The 18,696-nt window shown below is 45.7% G+C and overlaps 2 protein-coding genes across 3 annotated transcripts in view; one reads left to right on the top strand and one right to left on the bottom strand.

Annotated features, from left to right (window-relative positions):
- The window catches only part of LOC8025400 (neuropeptide Y receptor type 2), a 1,264,215-nt gene that overhangs the window by 602,248 nt on the left and 643,271 nt on the right, over positions 1–18,696 (bottom strand). The window lies entirely within an intron of this gene.
- Positions 14,388–15,394, top strand: LOC115325155 (uncharacterized protein K02A2.6-like). Its single transcript, XM_040212991.3, has 2 exons — positions 14,388–15,220; positions 15,316–15,394. Exons 1-2 carry the CDS (start codon positions 14,388–14,390, stop codon positions 15,392–15,394), a joined length of 912 nt encoding a protein of 303 aa, XP_040068925.3.

Here is an 18,696-nt window from a genome sequence, read left to right as displayed (position 1 = left end):
TTCAAGTGCGGTCCGAAAGAAAGTCGGTCGGCGCGCGTATCACTGGGCACCAGTCAATTGCCGTCCAGACGGAAGAGAAACTCGACACTGAAGCGGCATCCAGCATAGACGAGAGTTCATCCCTATGCTGCTCCACCCTTGATTCATTTCCAGGAGTGCCGACATCAAATGTCCGTGGGTTATTTCCAATGTAGTGTTCTTTAAGTTAAATGCACTTGTCCCAGCAATCCTATAGGATTTCTACTGTTTACTGGGAAAAAAAGTTTTTCGAACCTCTACAAACAGCGCATCTGCAGGCCTCTATTACCTCACCATATACCGATCAAAAATCTCCTCCGATGCAGGTGTTTGCTTTTTAAGAGTTTGAAGCCACTGGCAGGAAGATACACTGAATAGGGTGATATTATTTCCAGCTTATTAGGAATGGCAACCATTGTAATACAAGACCTGAGGCTGGTTGCATTGTTCATTCCGAACAACCCAACCAGCCTGAACAATGCAACCAGCCTGTCTCAACTTTCAAAGACGTTTTATTCTTGACTGCGGCGAATAATTTAGTAATTGGGTTTACATAGTCATTACCTGGTATTGTGGCTCCACCTCATAAAAAATCGCAAGAATAAAAAACACCCTTGACATCACAAACCAATTGACCGAGAGGTTGTTATTGTTAGTTAAACTTCGACTAAAAGAAACAATCTTTTCTGCTCAGCCTTCGGGACGGGACCCAACAAGGCATGCTGTCGTTCCCTGTTACGGAACTCTACGGGGCCTGCTATCGTTCCGTCTGGACAGAACTCTAGTGCACATGCTATCAGTCCGCTTATACAAAACTCTAGACACTGTTCTTTCTTTCTTTTTTTTTTTTAGACTTGGAGTGTTTTGAGTTTTGTTCGTCTCTTTCAACGTTTTGTAACAAGATGGAGTTAGTAAAATTGTGTTACACAGATGTCCACCACTGCGAAACAACTAGAAGGGCCGAGATTTTTTTTCTTTTAAAGTAAGAGCGTGTTAACCACCCCACGACTGGTCCAAGGAGAAGTAACAAGGGCAGAAGGCATGCAAATACCTCGGCAGGTCCGCTTGCTATCGCGCTAATTTGTTTCATGTAAGTGAAAAGTAACCAAAACTTTTGTTTCTTATTTGTGTGAAACTGCACATGTCAAGACCAGCTAAGTCTAAGTTTACATGAAAATAAAACCCTTTACTACAGAAATAAACAAAATAGCGTGATTTAAAAAGAATAAAACAAAGATATAACAAATATGTGTGGTGCATACAGGGACGACGACACTGTGCGAAGGATGGAGCCGCAGCATGTGTGCGTCCACAGGTCTCCAAAGTCAACGGCAGAAGCTTCCGAAAGCGTCCCAAACATGCACCAGCAACTTTGGGGAGATGCATGGGAACTGCCATCTTGGAAGCACGTTCCTAGATTGAAAGAAAGTGAACGCAGTTGGCAAAAATTTCAGTCTCAGAGAACCATGCAGTGAACGGAAAACTTAACAGTTCATGCGTTCTTGGCACCGGTACCACTTCTTTATTATTTTATTTTAAAGCTTGCAATTTAGTTTTGAAAGAACTTCGTGGTTCCCATGGCGAAGTTGCATACATTATATTGGTGCGCTCAAAACCAATCTAAGGTCAGAACTAAAGACCTAATTCCAAGGCATCTAAACAAAAATTTGGCCGGAAACAACGTAATTTATTATGTCGTCAAGTTAGGCCTCGCAAATGTTAGCCGAATCGGATCCACTAATACTCAGACATTTAGGAGGGTGTATTTAGTGCTTATTCCAGTTGTTTAATTATACCTTTTACATGATTCATTACTACGGAGGCCTTGCACTACGAATGATTTTTCTAGTTAACGGTGGTGTTCCTGTTAACAACAAAGCACTGGATTAGGTGGGTAGAAAATAAGAGCTAAAAAGTGAACTTTGGTCTTTAATGGCAAGTAGGTTCATATGGAATAATTTCTTGTTTCAGTGGAGGCTCAAGTATATATAACACTGAAGGGATACACCTTTCAGTCGAAGGAGACAACGGTACCACAAGAGCCAGCGAGGGAAAGGGAACGGGACCCCTTAGTGTCAACGCCTTGGCGCCTGCGTGGCTCTGCCCCGAACCTAGCAGTTTTTGCCGAGGTAAACAATTAGGCCATTTGAAAGTTTTGCGGATAAAAAAAACATGACTCACTTGCATGCCTTACTCTAAACAATCCAATGCAGCACTGAAGTTCGCCAGTTGCAGATTATGTCACAGGTAGGGTAGATAGCCGCTACATTCTCACAGTTCTGCAGACTAAGGGGCTGCCCAAAGATTACAAAGCAGGATGGCGCCCCGCTACAGAGCACCAGCATATGGCGTACCATAGCCTCCTTTATACTGACAAAGCCTGGCAGATTGCCACGAGAAGCGGCTGCCGAAATGGAACAGGTGGAGTGGCATACAACGGATGAGAGTCTCGACGCAAGACACAAACTAAGTATGTTTCGGGTCCTCGCCACTGCGAAAGCTGTGCGCTGACGTCCAGGTTCCCCGAGGAATTGCCCTTTGGTGCTCTGTGCTACCAAATCCTCACGCTCCAAATTTGTGACCAGGCACTCTATGACTCTGTCGTCGAACTGCCTGACTTTGTGAGTATATAGGTGCTATGATCGTACTCTACTCCGGTTTACTCCTCTTTTTTTTTCTTTTTTTTTTGCAGGGGTAAATCATTTTTTTGCTTCCATTCTTAGAAAAAAAGAGGGTTAGCGCTTTATGATTTTCTTGGTGCGGACAACCACTAACAAGCTCTGTTTGCTGTCGTCGAGGCCTACGCTGTTCTTATCGATGACGATACTCGCAAAAAAAACTAGATAGCGGATGCGACAAGAGCGGAGGAAAGCCGTGCCGTTTGCGTGGTCGATGTAATTACTCATCCTTAAGATAAATCACATGTAACTACAGTCATGTCTCGTTAATATGGACGCCTCCGTTCCCCAGAAAAATCGTCCATAATGTGAATCGTCCATAATAACGAATCAAGGTCAAAAACACAAACATTAGGTAATAATTGTTAAAAAAAGCATTGTTTATTTCGCCAAAGAACGAGGAGATATGAGTTTGCACTGACGCTTTTGATCCTACTTTAGTGTCCAAAAAGCGCAACACTTCGGCCACTTGAAGCGCACGTTCTCCGTCCCCCTCCTGCTCAAGGCAGGCGATCGCTGTCTCCAAGCCACGGCGAGCTTCACATCGAGTAACGGTTGGTCTCCCTTCTTCATCGTCTGTTTCTGTCGGCGCAAAGTTTTCGACAAGTTGATGGCCCTGTTGAGCGGATTCACCGACAAGCTCCATGATCTGCTCGTCGCTCATAGGCTCCCAGCTGTTAGTCTCTTCGTCTATATCCAAGAATGCCGATGCCTCTTCATCTGGGTTTTTTCCCCCGAGTTGTCGAAGAGCTTCACGAAGGGCCGCGAGCGGAAGTTCATCCATCGGATCCTCCACCTCCATACCAGAGCTGTTAACAAGAATACCTGCGTGACGCCAGCCGTTTACAATGGTTTGAGGCCTCACCGCGTCCCACGCCCTCTTCAGCTTTTGAAGGCACCACCTCAAGTCAACAGTTTGCGGTTCGTTGTCTTCCGCGCAAGCGATGTAGTGCCGCACAAGTTCACCTCTGTAGTGTGCCTTAACCGCGCGAATAATTCCTGCGTCCAAGGGCTGTATTTTGGCAGTCATGTTGGGTGGAAAGAACTTCAAGGTAAGGTTTTCATAGTCCGCACGAACAGAAAGGCATGATGCGTTATCAACCAACAAAACAGCCCTCCTCTTCTCAGCCTTCAAGAAGCGGTCGAATTTTGCCAAGAAGATTTCAAATATCTTTCCTGTCATCCATGCTTTCTTGTTGCAATTGTAAGAGCAACACATGTTCGGGTCAAATGTCTTTCCAAAACATCGTGGTCGCTTCGCTTTTGCCACGACAATGGGTTTCCACTTATGGGTGCCGCTCGCGTTGCACAAGAATCCCACCGTGATTCTCTCTTTGCTTCGCTTATTTCCAGCCACAGGTTCGGATGCCAGAGTCGAAGATGGGCCCAACTTGTAAAAAAAGCCAGTCTCGTCGAAGTTGTAAATATCATCTGGAGAATACTGAGCAAGAAATTCCGCAAGCTGTTTCCGAGCACTGGCAACGGCGGCTGTATCCACGCTTCCACTCTCTCCATGAATACGGTGGCTTGAAATTCCATGCCTTCTCTTAAACCTGCTGACCCAACCCCTTGAGTAGTTCAGGTCATGAATGTTTGCATAAAGACGTGAAGATTGCAGACATTAAAATAAAACCACTGAAGAGAGGACAGTTATTTTAACGTAGATGCGTAATTGCACAAGAACGAGCAAGTAGAAAAATCATTAGAAGAAACATTTTTGGGGAGGAATGCGTAGCATTTTGAGAAAACATTTTCAAACTCAGTGCTTAAAAAGATACGCTCAGAACTCACTTACCCATCGTTGTGCCGAACTCCTTCGCCTTTTCTTGCAGCATCTCGTCGCTGACGGCGGCCCCTCTGGAGCGCATTTCCGCAAACCAGATGTTGACGGCCTCCTCCAACTTCTCAAACTTTGGGGGTCGCTGCCGGCAGGAACTGGAGCTGGCTGTGGGAACGCTCATCCATTTCTTTGATTCTTTTAGAATTGCGTGGACTGTCGATTTTCCGAGATCAACGCCAAGGTTTTTTCCACTCCACTCTTTCACGTACTGAACAGACGCTGAAGGCGTTTCAATTTTGAATTTGCATATCTCCTCTTTCAGCTGAGCAGAAAGCTTTGTCCGTTTACGCTTAACACCTGTCATCGTCTCCACCTCCGAAATGACCGGAGAAGCGTCCAGCCTTGCCTCTTGCCTCTTATGCACAACGAATGTGATTCATCACGTATGCCAACCCGGAAGGAGATGGCATACGTTTAAGCTTGAAAGACAAGAAACAAAAAAAAAAAAAACGACCACCTTCAGGCGCGCAGGTCTTATCTCAAGGGCGGAGGACAATAGTGAATTCCGGGTACAAACTGTGACCTCTACGATTCACTAACCTTTTCTTCTGTCGGGTATGTGGACTCGCCTTCAAAGTAACCAGACGGGGAACAAAAAGGCAATGGTGAATTCCGAGTAGTACACACTGGGGTCACTAATATTTTTTTTTCGTGGACACGTGTCCATATTAACGAGACAAAAATGCTGTATTTTCCCGTTTCGTCCCCAAAATAGTCGTCCATAGTCCGGACTGCGGGTTTCTGTATTAACGGGACAGAATTGCATGGCGGGAGACCGGTCGCCGAAACTTTCGTCCATATTGCGGGGTGTCCCGATTAACGGGGTCCATATTAACGAGACATGACTGTATATGCTTGTTTAAGATAATTTTGTTTAAAGGGGTGTCTTCGGAATGCCGATCTGTAAACATTTTTTTTTAAAGCTGGAGACCAAGTGAGATAAATATCTTCAGCTGCCTTATGGACTGCTTATTTAAATATTTTATTAGGAGCACTTGGCCATGAATTAAAACAAACCAAAGACCAGATTCGGGCTCATGTTCGAAGGCGGTTCTTTCCTGCCAAACTTCAGTAACATTTATCTAAGCAAAGATGATAAACAAATTACTATAAGTTTATTGTAGTGTTCAGCCATTTCTGCATGCAAAAGATGGCCATATCGGTACAGCACACGAAAAATAATAGGGTACTTTGTAATGCAGAGATGCATTATTATGCTACTCAGATGGAAAATTGTGATGATTACTGCCTTGTAGTAGGCCTTGCACATTAGGCGTTCCCTCACATTCACGCAGATGTTAAAGCAATCTTTTTGCCCTCTCTAAATTCCTTCGTGGCTTGCTTTCGTTACAATTGAAAAGGAAGCACAAGGTGGGGACGAGAAAGGAAGAAACAAGTGCTTACTACCAACTCGTTTATTCTGAAAAAAACGTCTTCCCTTCCTTTCTTGTCCCTGTCTTAATGCACTCTTTTTTCATTGCAGCCACGAAGCAGCTTGCGCAGCAAAGAATTTTATTATGTTTTCGTTGACTGTACTAGACACTCTCAGTAGATAAGCTCCAGTCTTGCCTAGCAACTAGCGTATGCAGGGTGCTGCAGAACAGGTAGAGCTAGACTTTGTTTCCTCCCCTGTTTCCTCAGTAAGGACTGTGCCCCTGTGCATCAAGTGCTCTCAGTGCACTTACTGATGTATTACTAATGTTTCTCTTGAGCCTTAAACTGATATTTAAAAAAAAGTAGACAATAGCAGCAGCAGCCTCCCCCGTCCCTCCACTCTCTATCTCTCTCCACAGTAATATTTCAGGTTCCTCCTGATGGCTAAAATGTCTGCATTTTTGTGGTGTCCCTCTGTAACCTGATATATCATCAGGGTGTCTACCAATCTGAAATTATCAGGGAATCGGGTCTTCTTCAAAAGTCAGGGAATTATCAGGTAAATCGTCAAAAAGCTGGCTCCATCAGGAAAAATGACCAGTGAAAGTGGAACGGCGATGCGGAACACAGCTCGATGGTTGCGTATCGGCATGACTATGCTGAATAACGTTTCCGAAATATCATTCGACCGAAAAGCGGTTAGGAAGTTTTTATCAACATAGTCAGGGGAAATTCTATGAAAGTCAGGAAATTCGAAATCAGTAATTTGGTAGACACCCTGATGCACCGGTTCCACCGTACGAAACACTTCATAATGAAGTGAGAGTTGGGGAAAGTGGAAAGTAGAAAGGCAGCAACGCGCGTCTGCCTCACTTCACTCTGCTGCATGGAATTTTCATCTATGACACTGTGGTCACTTAACATGTCCTCGACAATTTTACTTTACTCACCTACAACTTCGTCTGACTTCCAGAACGTATTTCTTATCATTGGCTCGTTTTTTCTCCCCGGATTCAAAAAAGACTTTCGGGAACGCGACGTTACTTTTCACTGGAAAGCACCCATGGACATCTGGCAGCATGTGCGTTGTCTCCGAGGACCTAGAATGGACGTCCTGGACATTTCAACAGGAATCTCTCTAAAATTTGCCATGTAATGAGCGTAAAAATGTCAGTATGTGGAATCGACCAAGCACACACTTTCTGTGCTCATGGGTAAAAAATACAAAGATTTCGGGGAGAGCTATGAAAGTTGTGACAGAACTCGGAGCACATTCCTAGAACAGGAAAAAAGAATCCCCAATAAAGGTTACTGTTTTAATGTTTTCCATATGTATTTGGTTAATATTCCAGCTATAATACAAAAGTTTGTGTGTTCCATTGTGTATACAAACTTCTGTTAGATTTTTTTGTGCATCTGTTGATCTGACGGTTCAGACCTTAAGAGAAAACACTGCAGAAAGAAGAACAAATCTTTCAAAAACAGCCAGGAGGAAAAATAAGCCTTTGCAAAACCTATTGTTATTTATTTTTAATCTAGTTTAATCCGGCAACACCTTGCATGCAAAGCAAGCCTTCACAAAACTTGTCATCGTAATTTATTTTCATTCTTGTCTAATAAACCAGTTTTGTGTATTAGTATTATTTCTGATGATGTTACTTTTTTAGTTATTGTGATAAACCACATGTGATAAGCCTAAGCAGGCTTTTGAGCTAATATGTATCACATTAGTTTTAAATGAAATAATTGTTTTAAATACTTCTGGTTTGTTTTGCAGTACCTGCATGGTAGGACTCAAAAAGTTGGATGTGCACAAATGGCAGTGGTATGAGCTGAGACAAAACAGCTATCTTTATTGTTAAATTTGAAGCTTCCTGCAATTTATTGCCACCCACCTGTCCGCTCAAAGCAGGCATGAAGCAACAGAACATGCTGCTTCACACCAGCTCTTGCCAATAGTCCAGACATGTGATAAAAAAGATATGCAACCTATTGTAAATTATTAATGCAATCAAACGTAAAAAAATTAGGCTGCCGATTAAATAAAATTCACTTTTTTCTGTTGTGCGCAAATTCCAATGTAACAAAAGAATGCTGTCCTGAAAGCTTTTGTCGTGTTTGATCATAAATTTTAGAGCAGCATTCGGTTCAGCATCGTTAGGACCATCATCATTTTTAGTTCCATGTTCCAGTAAAGGAAATTGCAAGATATTAGTTCTGTATTTCGACGTTTACACTTGCAGACAATTGATGTCACCGCTTCTTTTATGTGGAATCGAAGTTTCCATTTCAACTTTTATACTTTCACGCAGTTAATGTTACTGCTCTTTTTTAGGGAAATCGAAGTTGAATCTCGCAGGCGGCAAGGAGTCTCCCAACGGTCACAATATTTTCAACAAAGTGACACTTGACTACGGCTGCTATACTCCAGACAAAGTGACAGTCAGCACTGACTATCTTTGGGAGAGTCGCTCATACACTCCCATGACTCTTTTGCGATAGGAGTCGGGGGACTCTTCATAAAAGGAGGGTCCTCACAACTCTTGTTACAGTGTCATGGGGATTACCAGGAAGGAGTCCTGTGACTCTTTTTCCCCTTTGAATAAGAGTCGTTAAAGAGTCGCAAGTGACTACGTCACCTGGATTTGCCCATACACTACCATGACTCCAGTGCGATGAGAGTTGCAGGACTCTCTTTAAATAAGAGTCAAGTGACTACTAACTGGAGTCCAAGAGGAGTTAAATGTGTGACGCACACAGACCCCCTCAAGAGAGTCGTGGAGTCTTTCTTTAAAGCAGAAGAATCAAGTGACTCTACAAACTGGAGTCGGGGAGGAATCAAATCTGTGGCACTCAAATACCCCCCAAAAAGAGTCATAGTGACTTAAAAAAAAAAAATAAGGTAGGATCGCTACCCGCCCCTACCTGCTTTCGTGCTGGCACCACAGGCGGGTCATTGTCGAACATTGCTCTTCCGTTCACCTTGTCAATTGAGAGATCTAAGAGCGTTAATCGGCACCCCGTTGTGCCGGTGCATGCGTACGACCATGCAAGCACACAAACTCGCTCTCCCTATGGCTAGACATTGGAAAACCCGTAGCGGGTTAAAAACATGAGAAGTTCAGTTACCACGATCTGAGAGGGCTGGCCGTAGAGGACGTATGGATTAGGGATGGGAGAAGAATCGAGAGTGGAAGTGAATATTCCGATACTCAGAATCCTTCTACCGGGGCGGTGCAGAAACGGCGCCACAATGACAGCGAATGACTGAAACAGCGAGCAGCTGTCGCTGGGACACATGTTACGCGATAGCGTGAATGCGTTTTTTTCTTGTATCCCGTGTGTCCGAAGGAGCCAGCACCTCCAATTGACTGGTGATCCGGCGGAAGACAAAACAGTCCGCTTTTTTCTCTTCTAGGGCATACGCCCCGAATCGGGTGTGCCACATAACGTTCATTTGTTTTTTGTTTTTTATTTGTATTGTTTTTATCGTAAGGCGAAAACCTTACTTGTCTCTCTACACGAAAAGCCACCAGCGTTGTCCCCTAAAAAAAGGTCATAAAACTACGTCATCAAGCACGGGCCCCAGAAATAAAACACAAAGAAAAGCACAGCCACGCAGATGCTTCCTCATGGTAGCCGGCGGGGCGCTCAAGGTCAAAGCGGACGGGCCTTCGACATAAAGGACAAAGAAAAGCACATCAACGCAGAGGATTTGTTATGGAAGTTGCCGTAAGGCCGGTGGGGTTCGCCGCGCCTGCGCAGAGGGGGAGCCTGATGTCACCACTGGAATGCCCTGTGCGAAAGGAAGACGGCGAGCTGATTGTGAGATTGCTGTGCGTGTAAGAATGCTTTCGCATTGCTACAAGTAAGCAGTCTTAAGGGTCTTCGGCGAGTTTTATTATGCTACTGTTGATTCCACAAGGGTAAGGCTATCTGTGAACCAAGGAGTAGGCGAGGCTGCCACGCAGACAAGTCCTGCAATGATAAGCTTTTGGGGGCATTATGTTTGGGGATATAGGGATCCGATCCTGCTATGGGCACCGCGAGTATCTGACACTTAGCTTCCAGAAGGTTGCGCATAAATGCCTGGGAAGACGTCCGGAGTTAAAGTCCTAGCTGGGGTTATTTTTGTGCGATCCGTTTCAGAGACTGGAAGAGACAAGCGAAGAGCAGCGCACGTTCCAGCAACGCCCGAAACAGACTTAAAGAAATTGCTAAGCTAGTTCCCCTTCTCGATGAGAAAAACAAAAGCAAAAGAGATATTAAAATATCGTGAAATAAATTACCGCTACCTCTGAGCACGCTGCGTACGTTTCTCCAAGTTATTCCGATCGGTGATTTGTAAACCTTCGTCGTGTACACCAAGTCCTAGTTCGTTAACTTGCGCGGGAATTCGCACTTGCACGGGAACTCGATCTTCGTAGAGTTAAACGTCTGCATATGCCCAGTATGTCAGGCAGCACCATCAGCTTGGCGAGAAGGCAGTGCCTTAACTAGGTATATAGAAAAGGCAACGTCTAAACTCTGAAGTGAGTAGGATCGGCAGGACTGATAGCAACATTAAAATAGCAAACCCTCGCTATCTTGGGCTAATGCGTTCGCGAGTCTATGGAAAGCCATTTGCAGGAAAATGTTTCGAGTCTTGTCTTCAAATTGGGCTGCAACGCAGTCCTACGTTTATAGGTCACGGAATAAACGGGACTAAATCTAAAACAAAAAGTAGCTGCCTAGAACGAGTCAATAAACACCCGACAGACTGAGAACTCGAGGGAATTAAACGGAATCAGCATAAGTTGAAACGGCGTTAAGCCGGTTTTAATTATGGCCAGAAATTGTGCAGTGAACGCTGCTTTGCCAGGTTAAGAGCCTCCCTATAACGGCTGAAGCAGAAGACACATGAGCGATGAGAACGGGCGCCACGCGGCAGCACGCGCAAGTATATGTAGAAACCGGTGCTGGGCGTCCTATGCGCCACTTCCATGCGCCGCCGCATCGCTCGGATCTGGTCGATACAGACAGAGCCGCGCGGTGCGCACGTGGCGCGCCTAGCGAAGAGCTGCGAGCGCCGCGCGGCGCCCATTTTCACTGCTCCTGTATTCCATGCTTGAGGCCATACATTATAAAAGGTTCGGAGTCCCAAGTTCATATATGGACGCAAGAAAATGCAGTTGGTTCAATTTGCGTACGCTTGCTGAATCCTTTCCCACATCTCAAGAACTGTCGTGTTTGATTCCAGCGAACGTTGCTGTTCCTAACCCGTTTTCTCGCTACTCTGTACTCCTCTGAAGTTTGTTTGAATTAAGAGCTTAAAGAGCACAGCTAAAGAAACCAAGTTTACCGCGTTCAAAGTTCTTGCGATATGATTCGTCCTTCGGAGTTCACGTAGAAAACATTTTTCCAATTCAAGGGGGATTCACAAGTCACTCAGACAGTATACTTTGCTATGCAAACCTGACTTTCAGGAATTGAGAACAGTATTCAGTTTTTAGGGATTTATTATTAAGACTAAATGAGGGTCGGACAGCCCTTAGACATTCCCTTGATAGCGATGGAGATTTCTTAATGATATAAATAAATATGACTGTCTGGTATATTTTAAACGCACTGGGAGGATATATTATATTAAAACTACTTAGAATATAAAAGTGACGAAATATTGGCAGTAAACTGCTAGCAAATATAACACGCCCAGGCGTGTAAACCGTTGTCCCATAGCGGACACGTCAAAAGGTGTTCGTTTTACACGCAGCCATCAGTGTTATTCGTCTACACATGAGGTGCCGTGTAAACTTTAACACGATAGACAGTGTCTGCCTTCCACGAAACACGGCTGAACATGTTCCTCATAAAACATGGCGGCCAGCAGCCGAGTACAGGCGAGAGACGAACCCAGCGAGCCTTTCTGCCGAAGTGAGAGCGGTGAGAGCACACAGGACGCGCTTGCTTTTGTTCGATGTCTTTAATGCGCAATAAATACAGTCTCCAAGCGCTAGCATCGTACCTCGTAGAGCAAGGATGAGGTGACTAACGGAAGACGGAGCCGCCCCGCTGGTACCCCACCTAAGCCTCGGCGTCGCTGTCTTTTACGCTCTGATATTCTGCACAACTTCGCGTACTCTTCCGTCGGCTTTTAAGCGGACGAAACTGGCAAAACTGCGTCGCTGCGATAGATCCGCCGACGTAGCTACGTACAAATACGTGCGTAGGCGGCGTCGGTAACTACGACGGGACTGCTGGATAAATTAACAAATGGCGCTCTTCTTAGAGAATAGATAAATGACTCGCGCAAACGAAACATAAGAATAGGGCGACGACTCGCGCCACCGAGGCGTAGCGATGTTGGGTAGCTACAACGCAACAGCTAGACAGACAAACGAATTGCCAACTTGGATGCATATATATCTCGAGAAAAATATTTGGAAACAGGCGGAAACCTGCGCCACCTAATGACATTTCCAGCAGGTTATGAAAAAAAAAAGTGAATATGTTAGTACGCTGCGAACGATCACGAGTAGACAGCAACCCTACATACATCACAGACAACACGAGAGCACCACACAATGCTAGAAAGTCCCGTGTATTGGGCGAATATTTGGGGTGAAACACACGCTATTTACACAACTTACCATAAATTTACACCATGAGTAACGGATAATTCGTTCAGAAATCATGCGAGGTTGTAAAAAACGTGTTTTGGTTCGGTCATACACGCATAACCGTGTAGCCGACCTCGATAACACGCATCGCCCCCGGCGACGACCGCGGCATTGCCGGCTATCGAAGCACCGGAATGGTTGGGGACTAATTATTCGTTCCAAACAGTTAAAATGGATATACGCTAGGACAGATCAAGGGCAGCCCGATCAAACTGGTTCTGAAAGAGGGTAGCACACCGGTATTTTGCAAAGCCCGACAAGTGCCGTTCGCGTTGAGGGAAGCCGTGTCACTAGAGCTGTAGTCACTCGTAAAAACAGGCGTTCTTGTACCTGTACAGCAAAGCGACTGGGTTATGCCCCTTGTAGTTGTACCAAAACCGAACAACCAAGTCCGGGTGTGTGGTAATTTCAAAGTGACGCTGAATCCGTGCCTACGTACGGATCATTACCCCCTTCCCGTTATGGAAGATTTATTTGTAATGATGTCGGGGTGCCGGTATTTCACGGTTCTTGACCTCTCCACTGCCTATCAGCAGCTCGCACTGCATCCCGAAGTACACTCTTAAGTCGTTGTCAACACACACCTGGGACTGTTCAAGTACACGCGCTTACCCTACGGCATCACGAGTGCGCCTTCGATCTTTCAAGCAGTAATGGATGACGTGTTAAAAGGGCTGGACCGCGTATCTTGCTATTTAGATGACGTTCTGATAGCCGGGTCCACTCTTGAAGAGTGTTTCGAGAAAGTAGAAAGTGTCCTGTCACGGTTCCAGGAAAGAGGCATACGATTGAAGAAAGAAAAATGCAAGTTTTTTCAAACGTCTGTCCCCTACCTTGGGCACATTCTTGATGAGAAAGGCATAAGGCCGTCAGATGGAAACGTGAAAGCGATAAAGGAGGCGCCTTCTCGAACGAATGAAACCCAGTTGCGAGTCTACCTTGGGCTGTTAAACTATTATGGGAAGTTTGTTCCTAACATGGCTGCCATGCTGAGGCCGCTGTACAATGTGCTGAATCACGAAAAAGGGTTTCAGTGGTCACATGCAGCGGAGCAGGCCTTCCAGCTAAGTAAAACTTGGCTCACAAAAGGAAACGTTTTGACGTACTACCACCCAACAAAAGAGCTTGGACTGGTGTGTGACGCGTCGCCTTACGGCGTGGGCGCCATTCTGTTCCACACAATCGGAAAAGATGAAAAGCCAATCGCTTACGCTTCCAGAGCATTAAGCACAGCTGAGCAAGGTTATGCTCACATCGAAAAAGAGGCCCTTGCTGTGGTATTTGGCCTCAAAAAGTTTTCATAAGTACCTGTTTGGGCGCAGCTTTGTCATCTATTCCGTTCACCAGCCATTAGCTGGTCTTTTGGGTAACGGCAAACCCGTTCCAGTGATGTCAGCTGTCCGCATGCAACGCTGGGCTTTATTGCTCGCTTCGTACGACTACCGGTGTGTGTATCGCAAAGGCAGCGATGTTGGAAACGCTGACGCACTATCACGGTTGCCGCTAGCTAATGAGAAAGATGTATCAGATTACGTACACTTCTTCTCACTGGTTGATGAAGTGCCATTATCTACTGTCGAGATCCAGAAAGGCACACGCACTGACAGTGTGCTGTCAAAAGTGCTGATGTACACAATGCACGGTTGGCCCGCGCATGTAACTGACAGTTAGCTGTCAGCGTACTTTCTTAAGCGACATGAACTGTCGGTAGACCAACAGTGTGTCACGTGGGGATCGCGTGTGATAATTCCCCAAAACTTGCGTAAACAAGTGTTACATCTGTTGCATGAAGGACACCCGGGTATGACGCGCATGAAAATGCTCGCCCGTAGCTATGTTTGGTGGCCTCAGCTAACACAAGACATTGAACATCTTGTCAGAAGCTGCAGTACGTGCCAGTTGACGCAAAATGCTCTACCCAGTGCACCACTACAGACGTGGGGTTGGCCGACTCGCAGATGGCAGCGAATTCACCTAGATTTTGCTTTCACGGACAATGAGTGGTTGTTGGTGCTTGTTGACGCCCATTCGAAGTGGGTAGAGGTGTTTGTGATGACGTCAACAACAGCGGACAAGACCATCGAAAAACTGCGGAGTGTCTTCGCATCGTATGGGCTTCCGGAAGAAGTGGTTACGGACAACGGGCCCCAATTTACCGCAAGGACCTTCGCGGACTTTTTGCGGAAGAACGGAGTGCGTCATACAAGGACTCCACCGTACCATCCGGCCTCGAACGGGAGCGCCGAGCGCTGTGTGCAGACAGTCAAGCGAGACCTGCTGCGCCAGCTTCTCGACGAGAGAAAAACAGGTGTCAAGAAACCCTTACAGCATCGGGTCGACCTGTTCCTTTTCAGGTATCGGAACACGACTACCGCTACTACGGGGCAGACACCTGCGGAGCTGTTTCTCTCGTGGAAACCTCGCACACGTCTGAGCCTTCTGCAACCAAGCCTGGAGGGTCGCATGCACGAGCGGTTCTCCAGGGCGAAGAGGACAGCAGACGAACGAAGAGGCCCGTGGACATCGTTCGAAGTGCAAGACCGCGTTCTAGTACAAGGTCTTCGTCCTGGTGACGCGAAGTGGTTGCCGGGCGTTATAGAAAAGCGGTGCAGTGCTTCCACCTATATCGTTTGTGTGGGACAAGAAAACAGGTTTGTGCATGCAGACAATTCACGTCCGTGTTCTTTTGAAAGTGCCGAAACTGTGCCGAGTGCGTTTCCGTGTTCGGTTCAAAGTTCAATTGCAGACTTTATGCCGGAGCCATCTACCACGAGGTCTCCCCTGCCAACGACGGAGACCCCGAGCCCTGCAGCACCAACACCTGAGCCACCTGAAGATGCGCCTTCTTCGGATCAGCGGGGTGCAAATCCGCACCCAAGTTGCACATCGCAGTCACCGCATCGAGCTGCTGCGTCACCTCAACAGCCAGAAGCTCTGCGACGCAGTACCCGTACTAAGAAGCCCCCTGATTGGTACAGACCGTAGAGACTGTGTCACGTAATTAAGGGGGAAGGAATGTGGTGTCATGCAGACGCGCCGTGACGTCACCCCTATCGTGGCTATTGCTTATCTATAAAAGCGCTGGGAACGCGAAGCTCAGTGTTCTTGATACGGCCGCACTTGCCGAATAAACATGTTGCCTTAGTCGCTCTGTCTCCTGCTTCGTCCACTGCGGCTACAACAGGAAATATAATAGAAAAAACAAAAAAAAAACTTCACAGTTTTCGGAATTAGATTTTTTTTTTTTAATTTTGCACTCAATATTGTTTTACAGGACTTCGAGTACCGATGAAAAATTTAAAAATAAAAATGTATTTTAGGTTTCACGTTTAATTGGCTCAGAAATTTACGCAAAATAGTCTCGCAAATTTTGACATTACCACGTGACCCTCCTGCTTCAAACAAGGGTTGTACGTTCGAGGGGCATCGCGCTCTTAGTTTTAGTATCAACATATTTCCAGAAAAAAGGTTTAGAATGAATCACCCGAACTCCACGCTCGATCCAGGATTTTTAAAAACTGGGCTCTCCTTCCACATTGATTGCCTCAATTTATTCAATATAAACATGTTTCCTAGAAAGTCTAATTGAATACAGAAAGATCCATTGCTGGTTTGTTTGGGAATGCGTTAGCATGCCCCTTCGAACAGCCGCACTCGCGCCCCTTTGGGAAACGCTAACGCTGACCCCTTCACTTTTTTCTTTTGACTTTTTCTTTTGCGTCCTCTATTTTTTCCTGCCTCTTTTTAGCCTCCTTACGCGGTCAGTGCTAGCGTTTCCTAAAGCGGGACGTGTGTGGCGTTTTCCAAGCGTCATGCTAAAGGATTCCCCAAGAATCCACCAATGGATCTTCCTGTAAATGTTCTCACCCCTTTTTTGTACTCAGTTTCTCCGAGTACGTCGACGCCCTTGGATACATTCATCCATACCACTCGTGAAAGCAACCGCCTCCATATCACTCGTGGAGTGAACCACATCCATCGTTTTAACTACAGCCCATGCACCGCTACTACGGAAACCCAGAGCAAAAAACAACCGGCGACGTCAGAGCGGCAACTGAGCACACCCGCGTTCCAACGCGCCGGGGCACAACACCTCCTAAATAACAAAGCCGTAGTGCTGAAAGAGATGGCGTTATCAGAGAAGGCCAACACTGGGCACAGATTGGACACAACGATTGCGTTAAAGTTGGGCTCAAACTTGACACGAAATAGAGCGCTGACGCAGCACTCGTTTCCAATCTGTGCGTTGGCCTTCTCTGATTAAGCCATCTCATTTAGCACTAGGGTTTGTCATCTAGAAGGTGTTGCGCGGCCGCTCCTTTCTGCATTAAGATGGAAATTTGGGCCAGTTGGTTCATGATCGAATATAGGCGCCTACTATGATGGCGATTCGGGCCAGTTAGCTCATGATCAAAGGTAGGCACCTATCGAAGATAGGCGCCTATCTTCGATTCTCCTTTCTGGCTCCGCGCCAGCTGTGCGCGTGACTTTGCCTAAAACAAAAGGGCTCGTTTTGACGAAAACCCTGCGGTGTCTGTAAGTTTGTCAGCACCGGAGAAAGACGGACAAGTTGACGGGTGCTCACGCCAGCGCTTCGGACCAGTGGGAGTGTCACAAGCGAAAACTAAAAAACGAAAGACATCATAGGGTTTAACGAGCCTTCTAATGCTAACGTATTAAAAGTAATTCATTTTCGTTAATTAGTCATTTATTAGTTAGATTTTATCTTGAACACAAGTCCGTCCTTCCGTAAAACTCACCTGCGCAAACCGCATTTGTTTAGTTTTTATTGAATTTTTTTTTCAGAAAAAATTGTATTCCATTAAAAAAGGAAAACCTTTCTTGTATTGTATAGATCCTTTAAGGGGATACTTCAACAAAATTAAAAATATCCGCCGTGTTCAGAAATAGGCTGAATGTGATCCAAAATACCCGTAAATGGCAATCACGAGTTTGTATTTTGAGCCTGATGGCAGTATTTTTCGTTATAGACGGCCCACTCTGGCTAGTGCCCGCAGAGCAGCCAGCGGAGACAATGTCATATCTGGCGCAATCACGACGTAGTTTGTCTCGGGATGAGCAAGGCTGCAACGAGGCTGACGTCGCCTGGATGCCCTAGCGGCTCTAGCCACCGAAGCGGTCGAAGAACTCCAGCGATCGGGCTACTCCAACTAGCCGCAAAGCTGTTTTGTATGAATTTTGAGTGGCGGGTTAATCTTCCATCATCTTGTAGAGGGAGAATAGCAACGTCTGGGACACACAAAAGAGAGTCCTGCTGAGTTTGGAGTTGCTCCTTTCCCTCTTCTCTTGTGCTGTCCGTAGAGCTGTCGGGATGACGTCGTGTTCAAAGCATGTATAGTTCTAGGTGAGACAGTTTTCGTATACGTGTCAATGTTCCTATTCCCGGCGAAAGTATTTCTTGGCATTTCCGGGTAGAGGAGGAGAGTCCGCCCATAGTTTTATTCAGCGCTCAAAATAAGAGAGGGAACGCGCGCCTGTACCTTTCACTACATTGCCAAGAAGAGTTGTGGCGGAGTATAGACGGGTATTACAAACGATGCTTAGTGACATCCACCAGTCGCTCTTTGCTTATCGTTTAACTTTTTTTAATTACTTTTCGTGTCTTTTCTTTAAGATATTGGTGTGTCCAATGTGATACTGCTCCTTTGAACACGTATAGACCACACAATACGCGCCGAAATTTCGTTGTAGTATCCCTTTAACTCCAATGAGCCCAAGAAACGGGAAATGTATTTGTCCCCTGTCATGCATCGCTGCACTGATGACATTCAAACGTCAGATGACTGGGGTTCTTAGCATTATAGAGAAGGCTTCCAATTTCCTTTTAAATTTTCTCAGGAGTCAGGGTCATGAGATATAGCAACAGAATCGCTCAAATAGTATGATAATCGAAATTTCTTAAGATATGCGTTTAATTCATTTCATTTGTGTTTGTACTCAGTTGCCATTGTTTGGTCTTTTAATCAACTTAATTTCTGAAATAGTTTATTCCAATCTGTAGTTGGTCAATAGAGCTCAAGTGTGACTCATGTTTCCTAGATCTGCTATGATTTCCTACAGGATGTAGATGAAATACACTTTTGTAGCTTCTTTTATGCACAATTCC

This window comes from Ixodes scapularis, unplaced genomic scaffold, assembly GCF_016920785.2.
Source record: "Ixodes scapularis isolate PalLabHiFi unplaced genomic scaffold, ASM1692078v2 PGA_scaffold9__187_contigs__length_104089568, whole genome shotgun sequence".
Lineage (NCBI taxonomy): Eukaryota > Metazoa > Arthropoda > Arachnida > Ixodida > Ixodidae > Ixodes > Ixodes scapularis.
This window is presented reverse-complemented; position numbering and strand designations above follow the sequence as displayed.

Coding starts and splice junctions, on each gene's coding strand:
- LOC115325155 (XM_040212991.3), top strand. CDS start 14,388: ATGCTCGCCCGTAGCTATGTTTGGTGGCCTCAGCTAACACAAGACATT. Junction 15,221..15,315: donor TGTGTGGGACAAGAAAACAG/GTTTGTGCATGC, acceptor GTTCAATTGCAG/ACTTTATGCCGGAGCCATCT.